This window comes from Pleurodeles waltl, chromosome 4_1 (assembly GCF_031143425.1).
Source record: "Pleurodeles waltl isolate 20211129_DDA chromosome 4_1, aPleWal1.hap1.20221129, whole genome shotgun sequence".
In the NCBI taxonomy this organism is placed as follows: Eukaryota; Metazoa; Chordata; class Amphibia; order Caudata; family Salamandridae; genus Pleurodeles; species Pleurodeles waltl.
Window position 1 is genome coordinate 1005221971 of NC_090442.1, and position 16582 is coordinate 1005238552.

Genomic DNA, 16582 nt, shown 5'->3' on the forward strand with positions numbered 1-16582 from the left:
CATTTTTGTTTTTGAAATGCATCTTGTTTTCCTTTAAGGAAAACGAGCTGCATTTTTAAAAAACTGCTTTATTTAAAAGCAGTCACAGACATGGTGGTCTGCTGTCTCCGGCAGGCCACCATCCCTGAGAGGGCAGCCATTCCTAATGGGGTCCCAAATTGCGACCTACCTCATGAATATTCATGAGGTAGGTCATTTGCGACACCATTGGGAATCGCAAACAGTGTAAAGTACACTGTTGTACATCTGGTTTTACGACTCGCACATTGCAAGACACTAAGACTTGCAGCTTGCGAGTCGCAAAACGGGATCTTTGTACATGTACATACAATTCATACAGTCTCTCTAGCTATATATTGTCTAAGTGTTTGTTTGATCTATAACATCAAAGAGATTATGTGTCATATACATGGCCTTGGCTTTGGCTGCATTGGTAGTTAATCCCCCTCTGTGACAAAAAAATGCAAATCCTTTAAGAAGGTTCTGTAGGTTGACTAATATCTAAGGATATTAAAACAGTGTAATCTGCAAAGAACAACGTTATCTTTTCCACAAGTAACAAACTTATCATTCATGCACTGGGGCAGGGTGCACAACAACCTCATGTACAAAAAAGCAGAAAAGAGAGGAAGTCAGCATAAACTCTTGACTGAGACAGACCTCTTGTTAACAGGAAAGACTCTAGATATTTCGCTTCTCTCTTCCATCTCACATTGGTGTAGTTGTCTTCATGAAGCACAACCATCATAAATAGAAGATCGCATGGTACCCAACATGTCTCTTAGAATATCCTACAGCTCTAAATGAAATACACTATCAAAAGTAGGCTTTAAGTCCATTAAGTGTACGTAAAGAGGCTATTTTTTAGGCTAAGGCAAACATATTTTAATACACGAAAGAAAATCAGAATATACGATCAATTGTTTCAATTTTATTTTGAAACCCTGCTCGGCAGGCTAGTAAACATGATTTTGCCTAGTCAAAATCTATAAGCAATACCATTGTCTACAGCAATGTACTGCCACTTATTTTCTCTGAAGGCTGCAACTTTGTGGTAACTAAATACCAATTTTACTTTTCCCAGAAGCATTGGGTCATTGTACCACAAAGGACATCCAAACTCCTAAAGCACTATGACACCATGTGAATTATAGACGTGTGCTATACAAATCCATAAAGTAACATAACTTCTGATTGTACCTTTTCCCCTCTCCCTAAAAGTCTTTAATGGGGATTAATTAAATAAAACATAGTCCGGGTGCACTATTTCACAAGTAGTCAATCAATTCTTTAGATGTATACATTCACAATTTGATTACATCACAAAGCTGTAATGAAAGTCTTAGCTAAAAAAAAAAAAAGATCTGAAATACTGTAAAACGGTACCACTCACAAAAATGTATATGGAGAAACTGGTTTATATCCACCATGAAGATGCAATACGGGAACTAAGCAATGAAATGCGATATATGTAAGAAAAGGAAACTGCATAAATACCTTCGAGAGTAGAAAAGGCTGACAAAAAAACAATGTTTCCCACTCCTTTGGTGGACCCCCAAACCAACGACTTTTTGTAAACTAGATTGGTTGGCACGATCACTATTTTTAAATCTCATATATGAATATTTGTATGATAAAAAATATACAAAAATAAAGTACAAAAGCAAAAAGAGAACAATAAACCTACTTTTTTTTTATTAATCTAGCAATACAATCTAAATCTAAATCTAAATCTGAGAACACTGAACCTACTATTAACAGCAAATTCTGACATGGAAGAGCTGGAAAAACTTCACCAGGCAATGATACACAGACACGATGGTGCAGACATTTTATAGCAGGTTGCCATTATGGGGGTATACAAAACAGAGAAGCTCAATCGAAGGTAAAAGCCTGAGCAGCATGGAGATGGTCCTGAATGATATAAAACCTAGGCCATCAAGAATGGGTGACTTTCCATAGGAACATTTATTACTGGCCATTAATATTGGTGATGGTGATTGCGTTTTTCAGTGACCAGTCACAAATGAAGAAACAATTTTATATGCACATAAATCAATTATAAAGAAAAAAAAAGACAGCTGCAGCAACAAATCGCGTAGGAAAATACTGTCTGCACTTTCGTTGAATATGTCTGGGATAGTTTATGTTATAGACCTGGAAACAGAAATGTACTTACTTGTTCCTCCAATTGTTGTTTATCTTTTGTGAACTCCTCTATGAGTTTACCAAGTCTTCCTAAAGACTTTACATCGTTACCCAATTCTCTTTCCATGAATTCAGAAACATAAGAAGGTATGTCACAATTCTCCACATCTGGGGATGAAACACAGACTGGGATATCCTTTTTGCTGACCATACACGTGTCACCTGCGTCATTCTGATAAGTCACAGCAGCCATGTCTGCTTCCTTAGAGGTACAAGAAAACATTGCCAGTTACATATATTTCAAAAGCAGTACTTTCTAGCCAAAGTCAGGGAAAAAAATGCACACATTAGCAGATCTAAAACATGACATGATATTTTACATCACAGAAGCTGGTTATCACTCCAGCATCTCACACTCCACCAGGCTAAATGGTTGATTGCCTACTGGGTACTGGACTGACAGACTTTTTTTTCCGGCCTTGTGCTTAGCATTTCTTTCCCTACAGTTCAATGGGCTCATCAAATGGCAATGCTATTCGCCCCGACTCTGTGCCCCCATACCCACTGTGTCACCACAATCACAGTATTGTATTCTATTGTATTGTAACCGTATTTATATAGCGCATACTACCCCTGACGAGGCGTCGAAGCGCTTTTTGGTGAGTAGCACGCTACTCTGAACCCAACAAGAATTAGTGATGGATTAGTATCGGGAAATAATGAGTACAGTTTTAGTATTATTATGAGTTAATTTGAGCCGCAGATATGAGAGTTTGTTAGTTAGATTGACTGGAGTAATGGAGGGGTGGAGGAGGAAATAAATCCAGAAGTGTTCATTGGGAGTATATCCTTAATTTACTCAACCCAAAGGCTTGGGATGAGTAAAGGGGATGGAGGAGGGAAGAGTATGTGGAAGGGTTAGGGAGAGCATAGAACCAGGGTGAGATAAATGCGGGAGAATTTAGTAGGGTTGTGTGGGAGGTCACGGTAGTAGAGTGAGGTTTGGTGAGTTAGATGTGGAAGCGGAGGGCAGAGCTTAGGCAGAGTTATTTAGGAGATGAAAGTAGTAGAAAGGATTTGGGATGAGTCAGAGTGAGAATGGAGGATAGTTTGATAGAGACATGACACATGATGATGGGTAGATAAGTGTGATAAGATGAGAGCAAGAATTCATAGATATCTAGTATAACAACCCACCCAGGAGCCATGCAATGACCCACGAACATGCCAAGTACAGAAACAACATATACACATACATACATACATATGTATATATATACATACGCACATACACACACACATACAAACACACATGAACACACACATATGCATATACAATACATAATTAGAACCATGGGTAAAATATACTTAGTCAAACAGGTTTAAAGAGTGTGTGTGTATTTTATTGTTATGACACAGTAGCAATACATATTTTCTAAAGAACTATACATAACTAGAAATATACACACAATCTGAAAAAAATATTTGGTCCATAGTTGTTTGAATATGGTGGTTATGAAGGAAAGAGCCAACTCTTGAGTAGTTTTCTTAAGACAAGAAAGTTATCTGTGGCTCTTATAGTTGGGGGTAATGAATTCCATAGTTTGGCTGCTTGAACGGAGAAGGATGTACCACCTATAGTCTTTTTCTTGTATGGTGGTGTTCTAAGGCGGGGTGCCAATCTTGAGCGGAGGTTTCTTTGTTGGATGTATTTGGTTATTTTGTTTCTGATACAAAGTGATCCTGTTCCATGTATAGCTTTGTGGGTGATACAAAGCAGCTTGAAAGTGCATCTTCTGGCAACGGGTAACCAGTGTAGTGCTCTCAAGGCAGGGGAGATGTGGGCTTGAGGCTTTACATGTAATAGTAGCCTGGCTGCGGAATTCTGGATACGTTGTAGTTTTTTCATAATAGATAGAGATGATCCATGGTAGAGGCCATTGGCATAATCCAGTTTGGATAGTACAAGCGAGATAGTAGCTTGCACCTTGTGTGGAAATCCGAAGTGGGGGAAGATGCGTTGTAAAGTCTTCAAGGTGATGAAGCTTGTTTGTGCTAATTTGTCCACTTGGGCATTCATAGTTAACTTGGAATCCATGGTGATTCCTAGGTTTTTTAACTTCCTTGGATAATTGAGGAGGTGGTCCGAGATCATCAAGCCAGACGCACAGAGGGTCATAATTTTTCCAGTCACCACATATGAGTATTTCTGTTTTGGAGGTATTTAGTTTGAGATGCCTCCAGGTCATCCACTGATCAACGACTCTGAGGCAACTGATGATTTCTGAGTTTTCCATGTTTTTGGGGCATTCTAATTTAAGTAGTATTTGTGTGTCATCTGCATAGTTGTAGCATGTGAGATGGAAATAATTGATCAGTTCTGGTAAAGATATCATGTAGATGTTGAAAAGCAAAGGTGAGATGATTGATCCTTGGGGGACCCCTGCTTTTGTGAGGTAGGGTTGAGGTTATCAGCAGAGAGCAAAAAGCCAGGGAGGCTCTCCGGTGACCTACACTCTGCTGGTGGGGCAAGTGGAGTTTTTTGTCAAACTCCACGCTCCGGCAGAGCACGGAGGGTGAAAAACATAGTTAACTCTGCCACCGGAGCATAGCTCACCACCCACCCCTAGACAAAACACGTGTTGGATGTGTAAAGTGTATAACCTTTGTACATGAAATACTGTTCTGAAAGAATAAAGTCAAATGAAGAAAGCATTTGTGGATCAAATAAGCAACACAACAGAAACATTGCGCCTCCCTGTTGGATGTTTTTAATTGTTTTTACACTCTGGAGTGCTCAGGACTCTCTACTATGCTACAAAAGGCCTTCCCTGCAACTGAACAGCTGACCAGTATCAACTTGAAATGACTGGACCCTGCTGTCGGCCTCTGCCTGACACCCCGTGAGTCTCTCAGTGCCACCCCTGACATCCTAGTGGAGCTTTAAAAGTGTGTGCCGGTAGTGTACTGGGACTTAAAGGACTAAGACAGAAGGTAAAACCTTTAACCAGGATGAACCTGGTTGTGATATCTGACTAGTGGTTCATTGCGGCAAGTCTCAAGTTGCGCCTAGGTTCGGTCTACCACAACCATTATCTATCACCTGCACTTTAGGCTGCCAGGTGCAATTTCTACTTGAAACTTTAAAAAATTCTTATCTCTGGTTCCCATTATTGGGTTTTTGCCATTTTAGTTTGATTTAATTTAGTGACTTTGAGGGATCACCATGACAAGGCTTGTGATTATTTCTTGAGGTAGGTTACCACCTACCCCTAATAATAATACTATTTCTTACAATATCTGAAAGGCAAGGAAAAATAACACTTGTTGAAGGGTGTCTCCATCACAGAGCAGGGAGTTATTTTTCAAGGTTGGGTGAAAGGCTCTATCAGCAAGTACTGGAGGTATAAGGGGCTTTGGGGACTGAACGAAGGAGCAATCATCTGGTAGCATCAGCATACGGCTGCTTATCATTGGTCATCATTGGCAGGCGAAAGGTTAGGAGTGTCTGTGGGAAAGCTGAAGCACAATAAAAAGAATAAGACAGACTGATCACTGGGAAAAAGGGCCTGAGTGCTGGCACAATGGATCTAATTGCCAAATATTGATCACTGAAGGACAGTGGAGGATTTGATTTCCCACCTGTTGGGTTCTGATAGTTGATTATTGGTGACTGAGGACCCGCTGAAGTGTCTCAGAACTGGCAGGTGTATCTCAGAATTAATAAGGTTTAGATTCAATTTTACTGGGAAACAGCTTGGATCCTAAAGGGTGGTCGATGCACTTTAAGGCATGACCGGAGGTTTATAAGAGCCAGATGAGGAACTACAAGAGTTGGCATTGAAAGTTAGCAGACAATCTGTTATGATAAGCTGAGGGTCATCTTACATGTCAGCAGAGGGCAACTACGTACAGACTAAGAGACTCATACTGACTTGATGAGGAGATCTAGGACTCAAGTGACGGCTGCAGAACTGAGTGCCCAGGGAAGGTACTCTGAAGGATGATACAGGTCCCAGCAGAAGGGCTCTGCCTGCTCCCTCTCGCCTGTTGCCACTACAGGAGGCAGATGGACCTTGGAGTAGTAATGTTCTGCCAAAAACAGACAGGTCTCAGGAAAGGCTTCTGCACCCAGCAGTTTCCTGCTCATGTTTGGACTGGGGACCCGTCAATTGGTTGTTGACTGCGCCAGGTGTACTTTTGCCATCAATGAGGTGGAGCTCCTCTTGCTACTTCTTTTCCTGCACTGGTTTTGTGCAAATGGATGCTGGCACTTATATTACATTTGCTATATCTGTCTTATGTTTAAAGGAAAAGTTGAGTTTGATTATTCTTATCGTATGTGAAGCAAAGAAAGGCTTAGGTCGACATGTCCAACAACAATAGTGTAGCCACTAAACTGTGGTGTTTTACTTTGCAGGTTCCATCGCTTTGAAACTTTTTATTCTACTCAAGTTGGTCTCGGAGTAAAGACTGGCCATAAGTGGCCTAATCTGTTCTAATCCTGACAATGTATACTCTTGAAATACGCAATAAACCACTGATCCATTGACTTAATCTTATCAGTAGAAATTAAATAATGAGTAAATCTTTATTTAGTGCAGGTGTACCATCTTATAATTTCTGCACAACTATTTATTTTATTCACAAACACTACCTTGAAATATCAAATAAAATGACAGATTTTGCTTCAGTATTTCCGTTTGTAATATGTGCCCTTTGTCCCAAATAGTAATAGACGTTGTCATGTTTAAGGGGACCCAGCAGCTCAGGATTTGCAAAAAACAGAACATTCAATGTTAGTGCTATTACTAAATGCCTGCAGTATCACTAAAAACGAGCATCACATTTCATGCAGCAGAAACTCTGGGACACAATAAATTTGTTATTGCAGTTCTAGGCTATTGCATCATGGCCACTGTTTGCATGGTTTCATGAAAGTACTTCAGCAATTAATTTATTTGTGTGTATAATCTACTTTGTACAGAAACCTATGTCAGCTGAGAGAACTAGAAGAAGCTGTAATGGATTTGAGTGTCTTGAATGGGTTAGATTGGACTGGAGTTGGCTGAATTGCACTGGAGTGGGGTGGATTGGGGTGGAGTCGGGCAGGGTGAATCAGAATGATGTGGGGTAAATTGTATTGGAGTGAGGTACACTGGATTGGGCTGTATTAGATTGGTGTGAGATGGATTGAAGTGGATTGGAGCGGGTGAAATGGAATGGAGTGGGGTGGATTGGATTTGGGTGAGGTGGATTGAATGAGTGGGGGATTGGAGTGGGGTGGAGTAAGGTGATTTTGAGTGGGGTGGATTGGAGTGGGGCGGACTGGAACGGGACACATTGTTTTGGACTGCAGTAGGGCAGACCGTTTTGAATTGGAGTGGGGAAGATTGTTTTGGATTGGAGTGGGCAGATTGCTTTGGATTGGAGGGGGCAGATTGATTTGGATTGGAGGGGGCCAAACTGGAGTGGGAAATACTGCTTTGGATTGCAGTGGGGTAGATTGTTTTGGATTGGAGTTTGACATATTGGAGTGGGGTAGATTGTTTTGGATTGGAATGGGGTATATTGGAGTGGGGCATGTTGTTTTGTATTGGAGTGGTGCAGATTGTTTTGGATTGGACTGGGGAGGATTGTTTTAGAATGGAGGGGGGCAGACTGTTTTGGATTGGAGTTGGGCTGAGTGGAGTGGGGCACATTGTTTTGGATTGGAGTGGGATGGATTGTGGTAGAATGGACTGGAGTGGGGTGAGACAGACTGAATTGGGGTAGACTGCATTGGGGTAGATTGAACTGGGGAGGATTGCGGTGGGGCAGATTGTTTTGGATTAGAGTGGGACATATTGGAGTGGGGGAGACTGTTTTAGATTGGAGTAGAGCAGATTGGAGTAGGGCAGTTTGTTTTGGATTGAGTAGGGCAGGCTGTAGTGGGCATATTTTTTTAGATTGCAGCTGGGCAGATTGTTTTAGATTGGAGTGGGGCAAGCTGTTTGGGATCACAGAGGAGCATAATGTTTTGGAGTTAGTGGGGCAGACTGGAGTGGGGCATATTCTTTTGAAGTGGAGTGGGGCAGATTGTTGTGGACTGGAGTGGGGCAGATTGTTCTAGACTTGAGTGGGACAGATTGTTTTGGACTGGCATGGGGCAGACTGGAGTGGGGCAGATTGTTTGGGATTGGAGTGGGGCAGATTGGAGTGCAGCAGATTAGAGTGGGGAAGAATGAAGTGGGGTAGATTGTTTTGGATTGGCGGGGCAGATTGTTTTGATTTGGAGTGGGGCAGATTGTTTTGATTTGGATTGGGGCAGACGGTTTTTGAATGGAGTGGGGCAGATTGCTTTAAAATTGGACTGGGTAAGATTGTTTTGGACAGCTGTAGGGCAGATTGGAGTGGGACAGATTGTTTTAGACTGGAGTGTGGCAGATTCAGTGGGATAGATTGCTTTAGATAGTAGTGGGGCAGATTGTTGTGGATTGGAGTGGGGAATATTGGAGAGGGGCAGCTTGTTTGAGATTGGAGTGGGGCAGATTGTTTTGGATGGAGGAGATTGTTCTGGATTGCAGTGGGGCAGACTGGAATGGAGCAGCACACTGTTTAGGATTGGAGCGGACAGATTATTTTGGATTGAAGTAGGGCAGATTGTTTTAGATTGGAGGGGGGAGATTGTTTGGAACTGGACTAGGGCAGATTGTTTTGGATTGGAGGGGGCACATTTTTTTGGGGGGGATTGCAGTGAGGCAGACTGTAGTGGGGTATGATGTTCAGGATTGGAGCGGAAAAGACTGTTTGGATTGGAGTGGGGCAAATTGTTTTGGAGTGGGGCAGATTGATATGGATTAGAGTGGGTCAGATTGTTTTAAATAAGAGCTGAGCAGAATGTTTGGGGTTGGAGTGGGGCAGATTATTTTGGAGTGAGTGGGGCAGATTGTTTTAGATTCAAGTGAGGCAGGTTGTTTCAGAATGGAGTGAGGCAGGTTGTTTCAGAATGGAGGGGAGCAAACTGTTTTGGTCTGGAGTTTAGCAGGTTGGAGGGGGACAGATTGTTGCAGATTGGAGTGGGGCAGATTATTTGTGGTTGGAGTGAGGCAGAATGTCTTGGATTGGAATGTGGCAGATTAATTTTTTATAGGAGTGGGGTAGATTGTTTAGAACTGGAGTGGGGTGGGAGGATTGGAGTTGATTGGGGTCAGTGGTTTGAGTTGGAGCGGGGTGGACTGGTCTGGGGGTAGGTGGGGTGAATTGGCATGGAAATGGGCAGATTGGATTGGCGAGGGGTGGATTGAGGTGTACTGCAAAATTATGTGTTAAAAGCACAAGAGAGAAACAATGTCACTCTGCAATATTTAGAACAAGATAATCATCATCCTTTGAGAACAGCGCCCACAAGCAAAAACAAAACATGGATGCAAAGTGAGAAAAGAATACTTGGCAAAGTAAAAGAAAAAAGTTAACTATAGAAATTATCACTCTGCAATGTGGTTTGACCTGCTGGGCATGTTTTTGACAGCCTTCCTTGTCCAGGGCCCTAGAATATAAAAGTACATTGTATAAATATGAATGACGTCCCTTCCTGTTCCTCTTTCTTCACTGCTTGTCAGTTAAGTACTTCCTCATTATCGTTTCACTTAACTGTCTATTATATTATATTATATTATATTTTTACATATATCTCTTTATTGTACTTCTCAAACGTGCGGTAGGCTTCTGGCCCGAGCGCTCTTTCCTTTGTTTACTTTGTCGCAGCCTGGCAGAGGCGCGTACGCGCACTCTCTGCCGAGCTGTCAGGCGCGTCAGCTGTTTCCCTGAGGCGGCTCTCACGGAGTGCCTCAGCTGACCGCGACGCGTGTTTCGGGACAGACGCTGACAGGAAATTCTTTGAATTCCTGTCACGCGTCTCTGTTCCTGAACCAACCCTCGCATTTACACGACTGCTCGGCAGTTATAAACAATTAGCCCCATCTTGTGGCAATCTTTATATATTCTTTATATATTTATTACTTGCTTTGAGCACCAGCGAGGGGGCTGCCCTTTATATATTTTGGGGTGCATATATATTTATACATTTTTAAATTATAAAAAAAAAAAAAACATCTCCTAATTAAAAAAAAAAAAAAAAAGAGAGAATAGATAATTTACTTCTGAATGGGTCCCTGACACTAAGGTGGCCGATTATGTGGCAGATAAAATTTGTCAGCCATTAGAGAAAGAAGTTAGAGCTAAACTTAGGGCAGAATGTCCTAGACCCTCTTTACCCGGCAAGGTAGCTCTCACTCCCAATATCGACCCTAAACTGTGCACCTTTTTTTAGCAAGTATATGAAGGACTCTAAGAAGGGTATAGAAAGATCTTGGAGAAACTGCCAAGACAAACTCCTAGATGTAGTGGGTCCGCTTACGCAGATTATCCAACTGGCGGAGCAAGCTAAACATTCCGATACCCCTCTCTCAGTAGAAATTATTGCAGGTTGGGCTCAGAGAGCAATTTGTCTCCTAGGTAACGCCAACTGTGCTCTTGCGGCAGAACGCAGGAGATCCCTGCTTATTAAAATTGATCCTAAGTTGGGCGAGGTAGCCACTTCAGAGACATGAGCTATTGCCCAGGGAAACCTCTTTGGAGAACCTTTTGTTAAGGAGCTGGGCAAATTTGTAGCAACCTTTTCGGCTTTAGACAAAGCTCAAACTTCCATCAAAATGTTTTTCCTACTAAGGTTTTTGCTGAACCGGACGAGGAAGGGGTCGCTCCTCCGGCCACCTTTACCACCAAGGCCCCTCTAGAGGATACCCAAAGAGGAACAACGCTGGAATGATGGTCACCAAGGAACATTCTACCCCTCTTGAGGTTCTGGCAAAGCCAAAGGCAATCGCATCAGAGGAGGAGCTAACGCACCGGGAGGAGCTTCTGGTAAGCATTATCCCTTCTTTCCCTCTAGAACTGGGGGGGCGGCTTTGCAGATTTGCTCAAAATTGGAACACGATTACAAGGGATCCTTGGATCCTTCTAACGGTTCGAGGTTTTCATATAGAGTTCTACGGTACTCCAATTCAGCACTCGCGGCCCAGACCTTTAGTTTTCCCAACTCACGAGATGAACCTCATAGATCTGGAGGTACAGGATCTCCTATACAAAAAAGCCATTTGCAGATCAACCCTTCTTCCAAAAGGTTTTTTAAGCAACATTTTTCTGGTGGAAAAGAAAGAAAAGTGTTTTCGTCCTGTAATCAACTTGAGAGATTTCAACGAATGGCTAGTTTATCGGCACTTCAAAATGGAAGGTATTCATCTATTGAGGGACATTCTACTTCCAAACGATTGGATGATCAGACTGGATCTCAAGGATGCTTACCTTTCAGTCCCCATTTTTTCCCCTCATCGGAGATTTCTTCAATTCTCATGGAAAGATCAGATATACAAATTCCAAACTCTCCCTTTCGGCCTCTCCTCAGCCCCTTGGTGTTTCACCAAACTTATGAAACCTGTTGTAGAATTTCTTCGTACCAGGGGAATAAGGATGATAATTTACCTGGATGATATTCTGATGATGGATCAATCCCTAACCCAGCTCAAATCCAATCTGAGCATGACTATTGCTCTCCTCCACAATCTAGGGTTTGTGATCAACGAATCCAAATCGGAGTTAATTCCAACTCAGAAAATAGTATTTCTAGGTTTCCTTATAGATTCTGCTGCAGCATCTCTCAGCCTTCCATTATCCAAACTTTCCAAGATTCGGAAAGAACTCAACAAGGTCCTCAGAAGGGACAGAATTTCACTTTGTCAATTGGCCAGGATTGTGGGACTCTTATCCTCTTCAATCCAAGCCATCTTTCCCGGTCCTCTTCACTATTGTGCATTGCAGAGATTAAAAGCATCTCATCTCAGAAGGGGTCTTACTTATTCAGAAATGATTTATTTATCTCCAGAGGCCAGAACAGAACTTCAATGGTGGATAGACCACATGGAAGCCTGGAATGGCACGGTGATTTTCGGCACAGCCCCAGACATCACTATAGAATCAGATGACAGTCGTTTGGGATGGGGAGCCAGATGTGGGACAGTCTCCATGGGAGGCAGATGGTCACAGGAGGAACTCTCTCTCCATATCAATTGTCTCGAACTCCTGGCGGGATCTTTTGCAATCAAGTCCCTCACAAAGGACAAAGTGTGCTGTTCCATTCTTCTGAGGATGGACAACATATACGCTGTCCAAAATATAAATCGCCTGGGGGGCACTCGTTCCAAGGCCCTCTCCGAAATAGCAAAGGATTTCTGGCATTAATGCCTTCAAAAACAGATCTTGGTACTGGCAGAATATCTTCCAGGGACCAAGAACATAGTGGCAGATTGGAACTCCAGGAACTTCACGGACAGCACCGATTAGAAATTAAATCCACAGGTTTTTCAAGCCCTGATGGACAGATGGGGTCTTTGCGATCTGGATCTTTTCGCATCCCGTCTCAATCACCAACTGACGAGATATGTCAGCTGAAGACCGGATCCGGGAGCAATAGCGATAGATGCTTTTCTCCAAGATTGGTCAGAGAACCTTCCCTATGCCTTTCCCCACTTCATAACGATTCCCAGAGTAGCAGCTCAGGTAAGACGTCAAATGGCGTCCTTAATTCTAGTGACTCCGATTTGGAAATCTCAGGCTTGGTTTCCGACTCTCATGGAACTGTCTTGGGATCTTCCAATTCGCTTACCGTCATTCCCTTCAATCCTTCTCGATCACCAGGGATCTCCTCACCCGTTGGTTCTCCAAGGCCATCTTCTGCTCATGGCATGGAGGATTTCCAGGGACGCTGGAAAAACAGACTCCTTTCTAAGGAAGCTAATAACTTCATCCAACAGGCCTGGTCCTCTAGTACCCCAAAACATTCAGACTGGCATGGAACAGATGGAATCGTTGGTGAATGGCGAAACATATTGATCCCGTGGGGGCACAACTTACGTATATCCTAGATTTCTTAGCAGAACTTGCCCACTCTGGCCTCGCATATCATACTATTAACACCTTTAGGTCAGCTATTTCAGCAGGTCATGTTGCAATTAACAACAAACCAGTAGGTGAACATCCATGGGTTTGCAAACTTATGAAGGGCATTCGCCTTTCTAAACCCCCTGAACCCAGGTATTCGGGTCTATGGGATGTGAATGTTATTTTAAATTTCATCTCCCATTGGCATGACAACCATCTTCTATCTCGTAAGCAAATTTCGGCTAAGTTAGCGATCCTTCTCTGTCTTATTTCTTGTAAAAGAGTATCGGATGTTAGAGCCCTAGATCTCTCAGCTAGAACCTCTACTCCAGAAAGTGTAACTCTTACTATATCTAGAAGAACCATAACCAATATCAGAGAGGTTTCTTACCCTGCTTTTCCCGATCATCAAAAATGATGTGTAGTAAACTGTATCAAGGAATATGAGGACATTACTTTAGACGTGAGACCCGCATGTGAGAATCAACTTCTTATTGCCTTGCAGAAACACTTTAAAGCTGTTTCCTCTCCTACTATTGCTAGATGGGTTAGATGGATCATGGCGGAGGCAGATATTGACATACGTAGATTCAGAGCTCATTCCACCAGAGGAGCAATGGCTTCTAAAGCCATTCAGGTAGGTGGTAGGCTTGAAGATATTATGAATGCAGCGGATTAGTCTTCCAAATACACCTTTAAAATGTTCTATTTTAAACCTATTCTAGAACCTGCATCTCTAATTGTCAGTAAGCTTTAAACATGCATAATCCTCACCTCCGGTCCTGACATAGAATGAAACATTTCCTAGCTAACGAGAAGGAAAGTTTCAATTCTATTAAAGACACGGAGGCGAGGATTATCCCATCCAGGCTTTCATCTTCGTAGCCTTTCCCTCCCGGCTACTGTTGCTTTGTTTTACCACAAGTAACTGTTACTGCAATCCTATTCATGCTTAAAATTGTTAATGATGCCTCACATTTAATTTGGTGCATGTCTTTCTCTTATGATTGATTATCTTGCCTACAACATTCTGTTTTTCTCTGACACTTATCAACGTGATGAAGAATCAGATAACATGTTTATAATTATTTTTACTTACGCAGGCAATACTCAAGGATCGGATTAATCTACTTTCACCTTTAACTTCCTCCAGTGAAGAAGAGGAACAGGAAGGGATGTCATTCATATTTATACGATGTACTGTACTGTGATAGGACTGTGGCACACTTTACACGATGGACTTATGGGACTTGTAGTCTTTATGTGTTTTGTGGACTTTATTACGTTTTTTCTTTGAATCTGCTGTTGGAATAAAGTGAAGAAAGTTATGCATAATCCTCGCCTCCATGTCCTTAATAGAAATGAAACTTTCCTTCTCGTTAGCTAGGAAATTTTTCATTATTCCATGTACAATCTTCTGGCAAAGGGCATAAAGAAAAACTGTGATAGAATCAGCACTGCACACACTTGCTCAGGAAATCACAGTGACGGAAACAGTGGCTTCTCCAGATATACACAAAGAAGAAGACAGTAAGAGCCCTGCCGCTATGAGCTGGGAGTGTCTGGTTGTAAATATACAGAAAGTGCGATGACTGAAAGTACATAGGACGACAATAAGAAGACAGCCTGCTTTGGAAATCTAGAAACTCCGTGACAGTACCAACATGCCCTGCAGAAAGGCAACAAAGTGCATTGCCACCGGTACTACCTAAACCACATAAGAATAGTCACACTGCTACCTCCACTGTCAAAGTGTAAAAGCAACGGTATTTCCTCCAAAGTCATTCATATAGTGCAGCACCACAGTCATGCAGTGTTACAGTAGCGACGGTACAGCATTAGCAGCTCACAGGCCCACAGACACAGCGTGACAGTTGCCGTACTAGCTCTCCTACGGCTACCAGTCATAAAGAAATACTGTGACAGAACCAGGCATCATATCCAGTCCACAGACGCATGACAGCAGCACCTGTACACCCGTTAAGAAAGTGTGATAGTATCAGCACTTTCTCCAAGAGATATACGTTGTGGGAGGAAACAAAAAACTGAACTAAAGTGTACCTAAACACTTGACAACCGACATACTACGAGCACAGGTAGACATAAAGAAACAAAATGCTTTTTTAATCGCAGCACTCACTTCTCATCTCTCAGTGGAAGGTCTCGAACTCCCCAAATTGACTCTGTCCGGGAAAAACAATGGCTGTTGGAAAGATAGTTTATTCAGAATGACAGCCCCAGAGACAGTCTGTGGGGAAGCTTGAGTTGTCTGTATCATCCCAAAGAAGGCTGCAATTGGGTAGCTGGTGATACTGACCCCGGAAGAGACCGCCCCAGCAGCACACGAGCCGCTATTCCGGCCCCGTGTGCGGATTCTTGGCCACGGAATTGAGTTGTAGCATCAAGGCGCTAGCTTTAGGTATTATTGGCAGCGTTGAGTGCTGTGCTGCTGGCAGATCCAGAATGAATTTGTAAGGGAAAACATTTACCGCGTGAGTTGTCCGGCTCTCTATTGGAGAAACCAAAGTCGCGATTCCCGGAAAAAAACCCTTTTTACCCTGTTATAAACATGTTTCTGTATTTCGGATATCCTTTTCAAACCCTTACGCTTACTAGAGCTTCATTAACATTTTTAATATAATACCACGTCGCTCTTCAGATGCGCACATTATGGTAGCGTTACAAGAAGGTATATTATAGCAGGTTATGGCTGTAAAAAAACTATCATGTACCTTTTTCTGAAATTCTATTGTGTCCAGTATAGCCAAAGCAAGTACATATTGCACTATTCGCTGAGTGCAAGCAGCTGTAGATCAACGTTGTACATCGCAATTGTGAATCATAGCAGTTTATCCCAGGCCAGTGAGGCCACATTTGTATTCTAACCATAACGCCACAGTGTAACAGTTCCCTGTCTAGCTACGTTTCTTATTTCAAAACCGTGTCACATAAGCAACTTTCAATATAGTAAAGGATCCACACAGGCACTTTGTTTAAGAAAAAAGGAATGTACTTAAAAACTTAATGGAGATCTTTATAGATGACAGTGAAATTGAATGTGGTCTGTGACCCTCTAATGATCCCACGAAAGCTCAAGTAGAGATGCAGCTGCGTGCTCAGTTTTCAGGTCAGGTTTCTTTGAATTTAGAAGAAAATTGTTTTCGCTGTACATACTACAGATTGGATTTACATAACATAAACAAGTGTGCCTCATCTATTTCTTTAGTGACACAATTTCTTAATGGCTTCGAAATAGGGGCGTAACTAGACTCAAAACTTCAGGTAGGCTAACAGGTCAACCAGAGGTGGACAGCTAACACTTCAAAGGAATGGTGCGAATGCATCCTTACAGCCAATACAAGAAAATGGAGTGATATATTTTGCATTTTAAATACAGTGGTCACAACCGATATAGTTACGATACACGTTTAAATTAATTTTGTCAAAGTTTTTAGGT

At 42.3% G+C, this 16582-nt stretch overlaps 1 protein-coding gene across 1 annotated transcript in view; it reads right to left on the bottom strand.

Moving 5' to 3' along the window:
- RINT1 (RAD50 interactor 1) overlaps window positions 1–15460 on the bottom strand; it is a 205282-nt gene extending 189822 nt beyond the window's left edge. The window contains exons 1-2 of the mRNA XM_069229853.1: window positions 15266–15460; window positions 2180–2410 (exon numbers count right to left, since the gene is read on the bottom strand). Coding sequence (XP_069085954.1) covers window positions 2180–2401 — 222 coding nt within the window. The 5' untranslated portion in view covers window positions 2402–2410; window positions 15266–15460. The remainder of the gene's footprint in view (window positions 1–2179; window positions 2411–15265) is intronic.
- Between the last annotated feature and the right edge of the window lie 1122 nt (window positions 15461–16582).